General features: G+C 38.7%; 1 protein-coding gene across 1 annotated transcript in view; it reads right to left on the bottom strand.

The window, feature by feature from the left end:
- LOC135089043 (serine/threonine-protein kinase 10-like) overlaps positions 1–14,707 on the bottom strand; it is a 146,891-nt gene that overhangs the window by 122,052 nt on the left and 10,132 nt on the right. Inside the window, 4 exon segments of the mRNA XM_063984234.1 lie at positions 3,517–3,580; positions 4,524–4,658; positions 7,162–7,326; positions 12,852–13,052. Of these exon segments, the coding sequence (XP_063840304.1) occupies positions 3,517–3,580; positions 4,524–4,658; positions 7,162–7,326; positions 12,852–13,007 (520 nt within the window). The 5' untranslated portion in view covers positions 13,008–13,052.

Raw genomic sequence — 14,707 nt, 5'->3', positions numbered from 1 at the left:
TGAAAAACAATGAAGATTTGGTAAGCGATGCAGCAGATAAGAAGAAAAGTGTTATGGTTTATGGAATAAAGGAGAAAAATATAACATATAAATTGAAAAAAATATACATACAAATTGAAAGGGGATAAAGAAGAAACAAAAGTGGTGCAGGATTTGTTGACAAAACTGAATGATGAAGATGACAAAAAACTTGAGAAAGAAGTGGAGGAAGTTATTAGACTGGGCCCCTATCTAGAAGGCAAAACAAGACCTATGAAAATAAAGTTAAAATCACTTTATAGTTGATCATGTTGGTTCTTAAACATAAAGTTAAGCACACCTCAGGCAGTACTTGAACCTAAGCACAAAATTAAGCATAACTTGTGCTAAGCATAGTTCCTTTACTTCAGAATCTTTGAGTACACTTCTGTAATCACAAAGATTCTTAGAATTATGCTTAGAGATCTGCTTATCTTAAAAGTATGGGTTAAGAATAAACCTCGCAGATCTTAAAAGTATGGGTTAAGAATAAACCTTAAGCACAAACACAAGTATAATATGAAGTGGTGACAGTGTAAAACAGTTACATCTTACACTTCTTGATTTCATATTACTGATGCAATATTTTTCCATTTTAGGGTTAAATAACAACATATATAATAATATGCCTTCAATTTGGAAAGAATATGAGTGCACAACTTTGGTCTTTTATGAGCAAATTAAATTCTACACAAGGCATGAGTATTTTGTCTCATTGTTGTTATGAGACGCACATAAGAACAGAGAGAATGAGCAAAAGAGAAGGAAGAACGAAAGGAGAAAACAGTGATAGAGAAGTAGCAGGTGGCCAAGGCATGGTAACTCATGCCCACTTTGCCAGTGTTTTTGAGTATTGACCCCCTCAACTTTCTTCATCAACTTCTGCAATATATGCAGTCTTAGGTCTAATTTTCAAACTGTAGAACATCACCTCTCCTCTACTAAACCTCCTCATCTTTTCCTCACTGAAACACAGGTGTCTGAGGCAACTGGCAGTAGCCCATTTTTTGTTCCCCACTATTTTTTTTTTTTTTACTAGCCCTTTTTCTGTTCCTTTTTTTTAAGTGGCAAAAAAAAAAAAAAAAAAAAAAAAAAAAAAAAAAAAAAAAACTTATACACCAGTCCTCAAACTGGGGACTTTCTCTATCCTCAATTTCAATCCGAAGCTGGATGTTGCATCTATGCATGTGCGCAATGATTTAACCTGCTCTTGTGCCCATGCTCTTGAATCTTCTGAGTTTTCCACCATCTGGCTACGACTACAGAGTCACTCTCAGACTAAATTTATCTGTGTTGTATACCTCTCACCTAACTCCTCTGACTATAAAAAACTCTGACAACTTAACTTCCAAAGTGGAGCACATTCTGAATCTCTTCCCTTTTGCAGAGATCTCCATTCTCGGAGATTTCTTCAATATTCACCACCAGCTTTGGCTTTCCTCTCCTTTCACTAACCATCCTGGTGAACTAGCCTTTAACTTTGCAATCCTCTATGACCTAGAGTAATTGGTGCAACAACCTACTCATATTCCTGATTGTCTTGGAGATACACCTAACATTCTTGACCTTTTTCTAACCTCTAATCCTTCTGCTATGCTGTTACCCTCTCTTCTCCATTGGACTCCTCTGATCACAATCTCCTATCTTTATCTTGTCCTATTGCTCCAATCCCTCCTCAGGATCCTAAGCGGAGGTGCCTCTGATGTTTTGCCTCTGCTAGTTGGGGGACTTGAGGAGGTATTTTGCTGATTTTCCTTGGAATGACTACTGCTTCTATGTCAGAGACCTATCTCTATGTGCTGAGCACATAACAGAGGTGATAGTGTCTGGCATGGAGGCATACATTCCTAACTCTTTTCTTGACCTAAACCTTCCAAACCTTGGTTTAACACAGCCTGTTCTCATGATACATATGATGAGAGGTGGCCCACAAAAGGTACTTGAGCCTTCCATCACCAGAATCTCATGCACTTTATATTTCTGGCCAGAACCTTGCCAAGTCTGTTCTCCAACTTGCCAAAAACTCCTTCCTTAATAGTGTCAAAATCTTTCAAGACCTAACTTCCCTTATGACTTCCAGCACCTAGCCAAAAGTATACCCAGTAACTTTGCTTCTTCTTTTCCTCCTTTATTTCAACCAGATTGTCCCACTGCTATCACATCTATCTCTAAAGCTGAACTCTTCACTCAAACCTTTGCTAAAAACTCTACCTTGAATGATTCAGGCCTTGTTCCTCCCTTTCTTCCATCCTCTGACTACTTCATGCTATCTGTTAGAATTCTTCACAATGATATTTCCATGTCCTCACTGGTCTAAACCCTTAGAAGGCTTATGGACCTGATGGGGTCCCTCTTATTGTTCTCCAAAAGTGTACCTCTGTGCTTGCACCTTGCCTAGTCAAACTCTTTCAACTCTGTCAACATCTACCTTTCCTTCTTGCTGGAAGTTTGCCTACACTCAGCCCGTTCCTAAAAAGGGTGATCATTCTAATCCCTCAAACTACTATCTTATTGCTTTAATTTCCTGCCTATGTAAGGTTTCTGAATGTATCCTCAACTGGAAGATGCTTAAACATCTATCACTTTACAACCTTCTGTCTGATCGCCAGTATGGGTTTGTCAAGGCCGCTCTACTGGTGATCTGACTTTCCTTACTGAGTCTTGGTCATCCCCTTTTAGAGATTTTGGTGGAACTTTTGCTGTTACCTTAGACAATCCAAAGCTTTTGATAGAGTCTGGCACAAAGCTTTGATTTCCAAACTACCCCCCTACAGCTTCTATCCTTCTCTCTGTAACTTCAGCACATTTTCTTTTTAATTGTTCTATTGCTGCTGTGGTAGATGGTCACTGTTCTCATAAATCTATTAACAGTGGTGTTCCTGAAGATTCTGTCCTGTCACCCACTCTCTTCCTATTATTCATCAATGATCTTCTAAACCAAACTTCTTTTCCTATCCACTCCTACACTGATGATACCACCCTGCACTTTTCCATGTCTTTTTTGTAGACATCCAACCCTTCAGGAAGTAAACAGTTCACACAGGGAAGCCACAGAACACGACTTCTGATCTATCTAAATTTTCTGATTGGGGCAGAGCAAATTTAGTATTGTTCAATGCCTCAAAAACTCAATTCCTGCATCTATCAACTCAACACAACCAGATCTGGGTAGAAGTGTTAATTGCAGATTTTTCATAGCTTAAAATCTATCAAAGACACTATATAACACTGATGAGACTAAATATTTGCACAGTAAACTTACATAACCAAGCCTCACATTCATCACTCATCTCTGCTGACTGCCCATCTATTCCAAGCCACCCCAACAAAACTTGTAATGTCATCTGTGCTCCATTTTTCAAATGTAAAAATTCTAATAGGAAAAACATTTTATCAATTAAAATCCAAGTGTTGATTTTCTAAATGTAAGGAATAATCCATTGTAACATACTTATATAAAGAAAGATAAATAATGTACAATAAGAAATTAATGCATACCTAGCTTCACTCCTCCATCCATGGTTAGGAGAACATTACCCGCTTTCAAGTCCCGGTGTATTACCTGTAGGTGGAGAGAGAGAGAGAGAGAGAGAGAGAGAGAGAAAAAAAAAAAAAAAAAAAAAAAAAAAAAAAAAAAACAGATTAATGCAAAAATCAGAATTAACTGAATATAAAGTTGTACAAGAGTTCTGAAAATTCTTTTTCATTGTACAACTTTAAAAAAAATTGTAGTCAAATCAGTCATGCACTTTCACTATCCTTTCCTTCTCTTTCTTTAAAAGAATAAAGCTCAAGAAAGAATATAGTGGTACAATTAATATTCAAAATTTCAAAACACAATGTTGAGGCATTACAGAGCTTTGTAAATAAAGCTTATACAGTAGCTTTTTTTCTATCACCTTACACTTCAAACTTCTACCTTTTCATTCACACTGATAAGTAAACTACATTTTTTTCTGAAGAACAGTGGTTATGAATGTAAAATATTCTCTCTCAGAGATAGCATATATTTTGTCTAAGCAAGAAAATATCTTGATAAACGTATGAAAGCATAAATGCTTAACAAAACAAAAGTTTAACATGAAATTGTTGATGAGGCCCTAGGTGACTGCCACCTGATTATATACAAGAACACAACTTCAGTGATAGAAGGTCAAGGAAGACATCTGAGGTCATAGAATATCACATGATGGAACTAATCTCTTTATATGGTTGTCCACAATCCCAAACTTTCCCTTACTCCACAAATGAACATATAGTCTATATGAGAAAATTGTGACTAAATCTTATACATGTCTATTAATAAAAGGAAATTTAAAAGCAAAAGAGCAATGAAGCAAATAGCCTATAAATAAACTTTCTTGTAGCTCAGAACTAAAGGTGATTAATAATCTATCTCTAATAATAGTCATCCAGAAAAATTTCACTATACATGCTACAGTGAGGAAATATACACAAGAAAATAATCCATTCTTAAAAGAATGGATAAATCTCTCAATACATACCTTGTGTTCATGAATGTAAGCAAGAGCTTCAACAAGATATTTACAAACATAAGCAATCTGAGGTTCAGTGAGTGGCCGATAAAGCTCAGCCATTATCGAATCCATAGCCCCTCCATCACAGTATTCCAGGTACATCTGCAAATATTTGGTGGGTCAGTGAAGAAACTCACATTACATTCATTAGTGAAACCCCAGAATACTATAACCAGGGATGACTAAATATAACCAAGTAAGTATATAATTACACCAGATCAGCCTTAAGGATTACAAATTAATATATATATATATATATATATATATATATATATATATATATATATATATATATATATATATATATATATATATATATATATATATATATATATATATATATATATATATATATATATATATATATATATATATATATATATATATATATATATATATATATATATATATATATATATATTGAACAAGAAACAGCAATAAAAAAATATAGGTAACTAATGGCAAAGAAGGGGTTAGATTTCATGACCCTTGTCAAAAGTAAGTTTTAAAGCTAAAACATATGATACCAAATACAACAGACGTGCCTATATTACAGAACTGTTGAAAGAGCAAACTGAAAAAGAAAACAGCATACAAAGATTATGATTTCAAATTATTTAAACATATAAAATCTGCATAAGACTCACCAATGCATAGTCAGGGAAGGTAACTCGCTTACCACTCTTGTGCCTCTTAACAATTTCTACCTTTGTGAATGTTATTGGTACTCTAGCTTGCTTAGCCTTACTGCTAGGACTCACACCAGAACTGACTAGCCACTTGGGAGGCATAGTTAGCACTTGATGCAAAATAAGGCACAATCTATAAACCATGTGGTCAATCACACACTACACATCAAAAACAAGAAATGAAGGAACACACCAGCAGTAACACTGTAACACATCCAAGCACTGATCAGTCACATAAAGCACAGTACACTGAACTTGTACTGTTTTGTAAATATGCTTGCAAGCAAAATGATGATAGAGTACAAGTATAATAGCAAGCAGTAAGCCCCTATGAGTGGCACTGAGAGAGTTCGGTTTAAAAGAGGGTTGGCAGGAGAATGCACAATAGGTAGGGGACAGACAAGGGAGGGGTACACAGTTCTCTGCCATTGCTCACAAATATGTCCCTATGCATCTGAATCATCATACATCACCACACAGCCTGGATGTGTTTGTGGGAGAATGCAGGAAGGTGTGCATATTAAACTTTGTAAATTTACTTGCCTTGGACAGAAGCTTATATCATCAGATTTTTGCATTCATATAAAGGAAATAATCCCTAATGTACACATTTCATATCATCGGTTTCTCATATAACAGATGTTCATATAACAGAACTTCCCTGTACTTAAGTTTGGGCCAAGCATAAAACTAGCTTGAAATGAAGACCGTAAAAAACAGTAAAAAAAAAAAAAAATCTCAATTTCTAAATTTAATTTTATCAGTGCAATGTTTTTGTTTTTGGGATTTGTTTGTATCTTCTAATGTTTGTAAGTCTGGAAGCATCTGTACATAGGAATTCATAAAACATCAAAAGAACAATGAATAAAAATCACACTGAGCCTGTGGATGGCAGCAGTGGTGGTGATAGCAGCTGTAGCTGCAGCCCGCCCATCTCATTAAACTCGCATCACTGTGTATGGGAGCAATGGTGGCAGCAGTAGCTGGAGCCCCACCCTTCTCACTAAACTCACATCACTGCATATGGCAGTGGTGGAGGCAGCCTAACATTTGCACTAAACTCAGATCACTGTGCATGGCAGTAGTGGCAGCTGCAGCCTGCCCTCCTCACTGAACTACCATCAATCTGGGTAGTGGGGCTGACACTGGTGGTGACAGCAGTGCACTCATTCCTCCAATATTAGTGTTACCCTACTCCGCATTACAGACTTTTCTGGAACTTGTTGCAGCACAACATTTAACTTCCCTGCATTTCAGTATGACTCGGAAGCAAACTGACAGATATGATTCCCATTAGAATACTACATGTTAGCAGAGACCTGACTGTACTTAATACAAAAAGAAAACACACACTAAATGAAACATAACAGAAATAATTTCAGTGTTGTTTCACAAGAAATATTAAATAAACTGGAAAAGACAAAAGCAGAGTTACACAACTTGATTTCACCAAAATGCAGTGATAATCTAGTGAAGGAGAGATGACATGGACTGATGACCTGAAAGCTAACCTATGTTAATTCACAAGAACCATGAACAGAGCAAGAGCATCCCTTGACTTGAGCATAAACATCCCACAGTGTGAATAAGGCCTTAGTGTACCAAAATGTCTATGATAGTTTTGACTGAGAGATTGATGAAAGTGACTGAGGTAAAGATGAATGAGAAACAAGGAAGATTCAGAAAACAAAAATATACAGATAAGATTTTTTCAATTAAAATTATATAACAAAGGATTACTTTGGAAAGGATGAAAAGTTACATACAGCCATCATAGACCTACATGAAGCATATCAAAATTGATAAGGAAGTTTCTAAAATTTATGGTATAATGGAAGATTGCTAATTGTTTTAAAAATTTTAAGTAATGATTAAAATCTTTAACATATGGAGCATACAATCTTCAGACAACATACCCAAAGTTTTCCATCATAGTGATAAGCTTCTAGCAGTTCCACAACATTCTTGTGCTTGCACTCAGATAGAATATCAATCTCTATCATGAAGGTCTCCAGGTCCTCTTCCTCCTCTAAAGCAACTTGCTTGAGAGCTGCAAGCTGCTTTGTTTCCTTGTGCTGAGCCTAATAAAAATAAAATAAATAAAGTATTTAGTATTTAACCTATATTACGTGATGCATGATTAAAACCAATGCAAGAAATTATATAGTAATGTTAGATAAACATATTGTCCTAACTATACATTAATTATTATTTTTCTTTTTATCTTAAAAAGGCTCTGGCTAGAAGAGAGAGAGAGAGAGAGAGAGAGAGAGAGAGAGAGAGAGAGAGAGAGAGAGAGAGAGAGAGAGAGAGAGAGAGAGAGAGAGAGAGAGAGAGAGAGAGAGAGAGAGAGAGAGAGAGAGAGAGAGAGAGGGGGGGGGAATGAGTCCCAATGGAAGTGCCAGTTCCTGAAAAGGATAGCAAAAAAAAAACATGAGAAGTGCCTTGAAGCCTTCCTCTTTAAAGAGTTCAAGTCAAAGGCAGGAGGAAATACAGAGGCAGGCAGGGAGTTCCTGAATTTACCAGTAAAAGGAATGAAAGACTGGTAATACTGATCAACTCTTGCATTAGAAAGGTAGACAGAATAGCAAGGGGTGAGAGAAAGTAGGATGTCTTCTGCAACAGGGTCATTGGAGATGGAAAGATAGGCAATTAGTAAGTTCAGAAGAGAAGTTTAGCATGAAAGTTCAGATGAGAAGTTTAGCATGAAAGTCTATTTATATACTAATCCAACAATCCTACACAGGATAGCCCAGACAAAGCAACACAGACATACATGCACACATATCATTCATGTTCTCAGCCTTGTCAACCCTTAGTGGAAAGGAATAGTCTTGTGGACCACCACATTCCATTCCAGGTGATTAGGCATTGCACAGCTGGCCACATACATCCATATCAAGGCCCAACACTATACTGGTTTACCCTGCCCCTTCAAAATGAGACAGGTCCTTAACACACGCCTACTTCAATCAGCAGACCACAACTGCAGGGTACTTCATACAGAGTACCCAACACCTCAACTGGGTCAATACACCAACAAGCCCCCACCAAGTGTGGCCACACAACCTTCCAGGGGTCGACAAGAGAGTGTTATTTTTGTGCGCTCACCAATGTTGCTCATCATTCAACTCTAACACACAATCTCTCTTTTAATTACTGCACAGTCATTCCTCTCTCATTCAGTGTTCTCTTAAGAACATAAGAAATAAGGGAAGCTGCAAGAAGCTACCAGGCTTACACGTGGCAGTCCCTGTATGAAATATACCTACCTATTTCCATCTGTTATTCCCATCCATAAACCCCTAATCTTCTATTAAAGCTCCCTAATGTTCTAGCACTAACAACATGATTACTGAGGCTGTTCCACTCATCTACCACTCTATTTGAGAACCAATTTCTTCCCATCTCCTTTCTAAACCTAAATTTTTCAAGCTTGAACCTGTTATTTCTTGTTCTATCCTGGTTGCTGATCCTAAGAATTTTGCTTACATCCCCTTTGTTATAACCCTTATACCACTTAAAGACTTCTATCAGGTCCCCTCTTAACCTATGTCTCTCTAAAGAATGTAAATTTAACAGCTTAAATCTCGCCTTGTAAGGAATATTCCTCATCACCTGTATCCTTTTAGTTATTCTCCTCTGTACTGATTCTAATAGACCTATATCTTTCCTGTAATGTGGGGACCAGAACTGCACAGCGTAGTCTAGATGAGGCCTGACTAGCGACAAGTATAACTTTAATATTACTTCTGGTCTTCTACTTTTAACACTCCTAAAAATTAATCCTAGTACCCTATTTGCCCATTTCTGGCCTCTATGCATTGTTTTCCTAGACAGAGTTCAGAGCTAACTGTAACCCCTAAATCTTTCTTGTATCCTGTACCTACCAGAGTTTTGTTGTTTAATGTGTAACTACTGTGTGGGTTTCCTCTACCTATGCTAAGTACTTTGCATTTGTTGATATTAAATTGCATTTGCCATCTGTCCATCCATTCATTCATCCTATCTAAATCAGTTCATCCACTCCAAGCAAGGCCCTCTTCAACCTTCCAGTGCATATATCTGTCCTCATTATTCTCTTCACTAGTTCCCTGTCCTCCATTCTCTCCACATATCCATACCATCTTAACACACATTGATCTGCTCCAGCCAACTCTCTCAAAACACCAGTTTTTCTTACCTCCTCATACCTTATTCTGTCCCTGCATGTTTTTTTTTTTTTTTTTTTTTTTTTTTTTTATGTAGGAAGGACACTGGCAAACGGCAACAAAAATCTAATAAAAAAAATGCCCACTGAAATGCCAGTCCCATGAAAGGGTCAAAGGAGTGGTCAAAAATTGGTGGACAAGTGTCTTGAAAGCTCCCTCTTGAAGGAATTCAAGTCATAGGAAGGTGGAAATACAGAAGCAGGCAGGGAATTCCAGAGTTTACCAGAGAAAGGGATGAATGATTGAGAATACTGGTTAACTCTTGCATTACAGAGGTGGACAGAATAGGGGTGAGAGAAAGAAGAAAGTCTTGTGCAGCGAGGCCGCGGAAGGGGAGGCATGCAGTTAGCAAGATCAGAAGAGCAGTTAGCATGAAAATAGCGGTAGAAGACAGCTAGATATGCAACATTGCGGCAGTGAGAGAGAGGCTGAAGACAGTCAGTTAGAGGAGAGGAGTTGATGAGACGAAAAGCTTTTGATTCCACCCTATCTAGAAGAGCAGTATGAGTGGAACCCCCCCAGACATGTGAAGCATACTCCATACATGGACGGATAAGGCCCTTGTACAGAGTTAGCAGCTGGGGTGGTGAGAAAAAACTGGCGGAGACGTCTCAGAACACCTAACTTCATAGAAGCTGTTTTAGCTACAGATGAGATGTGAAGTTTCCAGTTCAGATTATAAGTAAAGGACAGACCGAGGATGTTCAGTGTAGAAGAGGGGGACAGTTGAGTGTCATTGAAGAAGAGGGGATAGTTGTCTGGAAGGTTGTGTCGAGTTGATAGATGGAGGAATTGAGTTTTTGAGCCATTGAACAATACCAAGTTTGCTCTGCCCCAATCAGAAATTTTAGAAAGATCAGAAGTCAGGCGTTCTGTGGCTTCCCTGCGTGATATGTTTACCTCCTGAAGGGTTGGACGTCTATGAAAAGACGTGGAAAAGTGCAGGGTGGTATCATCAGCGTAGGAGTGGATAGGACAAGAAGTTTGGTTTAGAAGATCATTAATGAATAATAAGAAGAGAGTGGTTGACAGGACAGAACCCTGAGGAACACCACTGTTAATAGATTTAGGAGAAGAACAGTGACCGTCTACCACAGCAGTAATAGAACGGTCAGAAAGGAAACTTGAGATGAAGTTACAGAGAGAAGGATAGAAACCGTAGAAGGGTAGTTTGGAAATCAAAGCTTTGTGCCAGACTCTATCAAAAGCTTTTGATATGTCCAAGACAACAGCAAAAGTTTCACCAAAATCTCTAAAAGAGGATGACCAAGACTCAGTAAGGAAAGCCAGATCACCAGTAGAGCAGCCTTGACGGAACCCATACTGGCGATCAGATAGAAGGTTGTGAAGTGATAGATGTTTAAGAATCTTCCTGTTGAGGATAGATTCAAAAACTTTAGATAGGCAGGAAATTAAAGCAATAGGACGGTAGTTTGAGGGATTAGAACGGTCACCGTTTTTAGGAACAGGTTGAATGTAGGCAAACTTCCAGCAAGAAGGAAAGGTAGATGTTGACAGACAGAGCTGAAAGAGTCTGACTAGGCAAGGTGCAAGCACGGAGGCACAGTTTCGGAGAACAATAGGAGGGACCCCATCAGGTCCATAAGCCTTCCGAGGGTTTAGGCCAGCGAGGGCATGGAAAACATCATTGCGAAGAATTTTAATAGGTGGCATGAAGTAGTCAGAGGGTGGAGGAGAGGGAGGAACAAGCCCAGAATCGTCCAAGGTAGAGTTTTTAGCAAAGGTTTGAGCAAAGAGTTCAGCTTTAGAAATAGATGTGATAGTAGTGGTGCCATCTGGTTGAAGTAGAGGAGTGAAAGAAGAAGAAGCAAAGTTATTGGAGATATTTTTGGCTAGATGCCAGAAATCATGAGGGGAGTTAGATCTTGAAAGGTTTTGACATTTTCTGTTAATGAAGGAGTTTTTGGTTAGTTGGAGAACAGACTTGGCATGGTTCCAGTCAGAAATATAAAATGGATGAGATTCTGGTGATGGAAGGCTTAAGTACCTTTTGTGGGCCACCTCTCTATCATGTGTAGCATGAGAACAAGCTGTGTTAAACCAAGGTTTAGAAGGTTTAGGACGAGAAAAAGAGTGAGGAATGTACGCCTCCATGCCAGACACTATCACCTCTGTTATGCGCTCAGCACACAAAGATGGGTCTCTGACATGGAAGCAGTAGTCATTCCAAGGAAAATCTGCAAAATACCTCCTCAGGTCCCCCCAACTAGCAGAGGCAAAACGCCAGAGGCACCTTCGCTTAGGGGAATCCTGAGGAGGGATTAGAGTGATAGGACAAGATAAAGATATGAGATTATGATCGGAGGAGCCCAACCGAGAAGAAAGGGAGACAGCATAAGCAGAAGGATTAGAGGTCAGGAAAAGGTCAAGAATGTTAGGTGTATCTCCAAGACGGTCCGGAATACGAGTAGGGTGTTGCACCAATTGCTCTAGGTCATGGAGGATAGCAAAGTTGTAGGCTAGTTCACCAGGATGGTCAGTGAGGGGAGAGGAAAGCCAAAGCTGGTGGTGAACATTGAAGTCTCCAAGAATGGAGATCTCTGCAAAAGGGAAGAGGGTCAGAATGTGCTCTACTTTGGAAGTTAAGTAGTCAAAGAATTTCTTATAGTAAGAGGAGTTAGGAGAGAGGTATACAGCACAGATAAATTTAGTATGAGAATGACTCTGTAGTCATAGCCAGATGGTGGAAATCTCGAAGATTCAAGAGCGTGGGCACGAGAGCAGGTTAAGTCATTGCGCACATAAACGCAGCATCCAGCTTTGGATCGAAAATGAGGATAGAGAAAGTAGGAGGGAACAGAAAAGGGGCTACTGTCAGTTGCCTCAGACACCTGAGTTTCAGTGAGGAAAAGAAGATGAGGTTTAGAAGAGGAGAGGTGGTGTTCTACAGATTGAAAATTAGATCTTAGACAGCAAATGTTGCAAAAGTTAATGAAGAAAAAGTTGAGGGGGGTGTCAAGACACTTAGGGTCGTCGACAGAAAGGCAGTCCGACCTGGGGACATTTATGGTCCCCTCCCCAGATGGGGACTCTGAGGCTGGTGTAGGAGTCGCCATGATGATGTTAAAATTTTTGAGTGAAGGGTGTGTGTGTTATTAGGTGCTTGTAGTTTTGTGTGGAGGAAGAGAGTTGTCTTTAGAGGGCAGGCTGTGACTGCCCCCTTGTGTTGTGAGACACAAAGGGAAACGTTCAGTGAGGTCACAGCTGGGTTTAATGATAAGTTCACAGCACCCCCTGAACAGTGCTTTAGACCTCACTGGGAGTATTTATCGTTACTCCACATATAATAGATGTAGCAACAAAATTTCAGTATCAGTTAGATACAGTTTCAACAAAGCATAATGTAAGATTGACAGAAAACTCAGCAGACTTACTTTGTACACTTTACCATAAGCTCCATCTCCAAGCTCTCCAATAATATCCCAGAAGTCCTCTGGGGAGTCCAGTCGCACATTGTGAAAATGCTTTTTCTTTTTAGCTGAAGAGCCACCCTTGAATATTATATCTTTGACCTTAGAGATGAGTGACATTTTTTTCTAAAACTCGTGGTCACATTATACAGGATGACTTTTCACCTGGAAAAAGAAAAATATCATTATTCAAAATCATGGCATAAATACACCAATATTAACATGTAACTGAAGTACACTCCAACCTCTTTAATAATTCATCACATGATTTTAGAAAAACATGTTTTAAAGATAACTGTCGCACAAGGGTAAAATAATGAAAAATGGGGTACTGCAAACAAGAGGTGGAGGTTGTATACAAAGTATTAATCCTCTAGAGGCTTGGTGCCTACACCTCAAGAATATAGGGTGTAACATGTTTCTGCTGTTATTGCTAGAGATGAAAGTACAGGTAATTCAAAGTATAAAAATGTTCTATGCACATATGTAGTTTGAGGCTTCGTTTTGCTATGGTACAAAATTCAAGTGTCAGTGGACAAAAGACATAATGGCCAAGCTGGGCAGGTATACATGGCGGAGTTTGTTGATGTGGATGTCTACTGGTGAAACTGAATTATTCAGACATGATTTCTATAGTTTTGAAGCTTTACAGTATCCCATAATGAGACGCATAATTTACCGATAAACATTATGTAAGAACAGTATGATTGTAATTAACAAAAAATAAAACAATAGGCTACGTAGCACCATGACTGCCCAAGCAAGGAGTGGGGAGGAGCAAGGCTAGGGGCTAATCAGCTGATTGTTAGTCAGTCACACTAAGTTTCTAGCCAAGAGAATGATAGTGAATACAATTAGATTGTATTGCATAACACTGCATTAAACACTCCCAACAATGCCAAACACTTACAGTATTGTGGAGTGAGCAGACACGGTGTTTCTCCTGCATGGTTACCTGCCCAGCCTGGCCACTGTAAATGTGTCACCCACCCACATTTGAATTTCATACTATGGCTAAACTAAGCCTCAAAGTGGTATATAACATTTTTAACTTAGAATAACCTGTATTTTCAGTTCCAGCAATATCCACAGACAACTGTGTTTCACACTGTATAATACATTATATGCACAAACTACAAACTACAGTGTGTGTGTGTGTGTGTGTGTGTGTGTGTGTGTGTGTGTGTGTGCGTGTGGCTGATAAGGGACAACGCAGTACCATCTTGGACAACACCAACTGTTTGAAGGCATTTGGTGACAATTACAACAAAATTTATGTCAAGAAGGATGTCCACCCTAGTGTGAGGAGGGAGTGGCGACGATTACAGGAAGCAGAGACGACAGAGAAGGCATGACCAGAGAATGCAGGATGCACAGTACATCTGGATACGAGAGAATGGAAGCTGTATAGGGATGCAGATGTGATTGATAGCTGGAATCCTCAGTTTTTTAACATCACCACAACATACAAGAAAGATAAGAATAATGTCGTGGAACATAGGTGGAGTGCGCACAGTTAGAAAAGGCAGATGCACAACAGATGTTACATGATTACGACATTTGTATTAATAAAGTTAAAACAGCTATGCCAGTGTCTTTCCCAGGTTATGTGACATATAAGAGTAAAGTAGTTGGTTCTGCAGAGAGAGGTGGAACAGTTGTATGTATTAAGAATTGGTTATCTACTTCAGTATATGATGTTGACAAGCACGGAAGATCAAGTTTGGATGCAGTTTTGCAATGCTGAGGGTGTACTATTTGGTTTTTGTTACATTCCTCCTTGTGACTCTCTGTATTACTCCCATGGCTTATTTGGCTCT

This window comes from Scylla paramamosain, chromosome 3, assembly GCF_035594125.1.
Source record: "Scylla paramamosain isolate STU-SP2022 chromosome 3, ASM3559412v1, whole genome shotgun sequence".
NCBI classification, from domain to species: Eukaryota; Metazoa; Arthropoda; class Malacostraca; order Decapoda; family Portunidae; genus Scylla; species Scylla paramamosain.
This window is presented reverse-complemented; position numbering and strand designations above follow the sequence as displayed.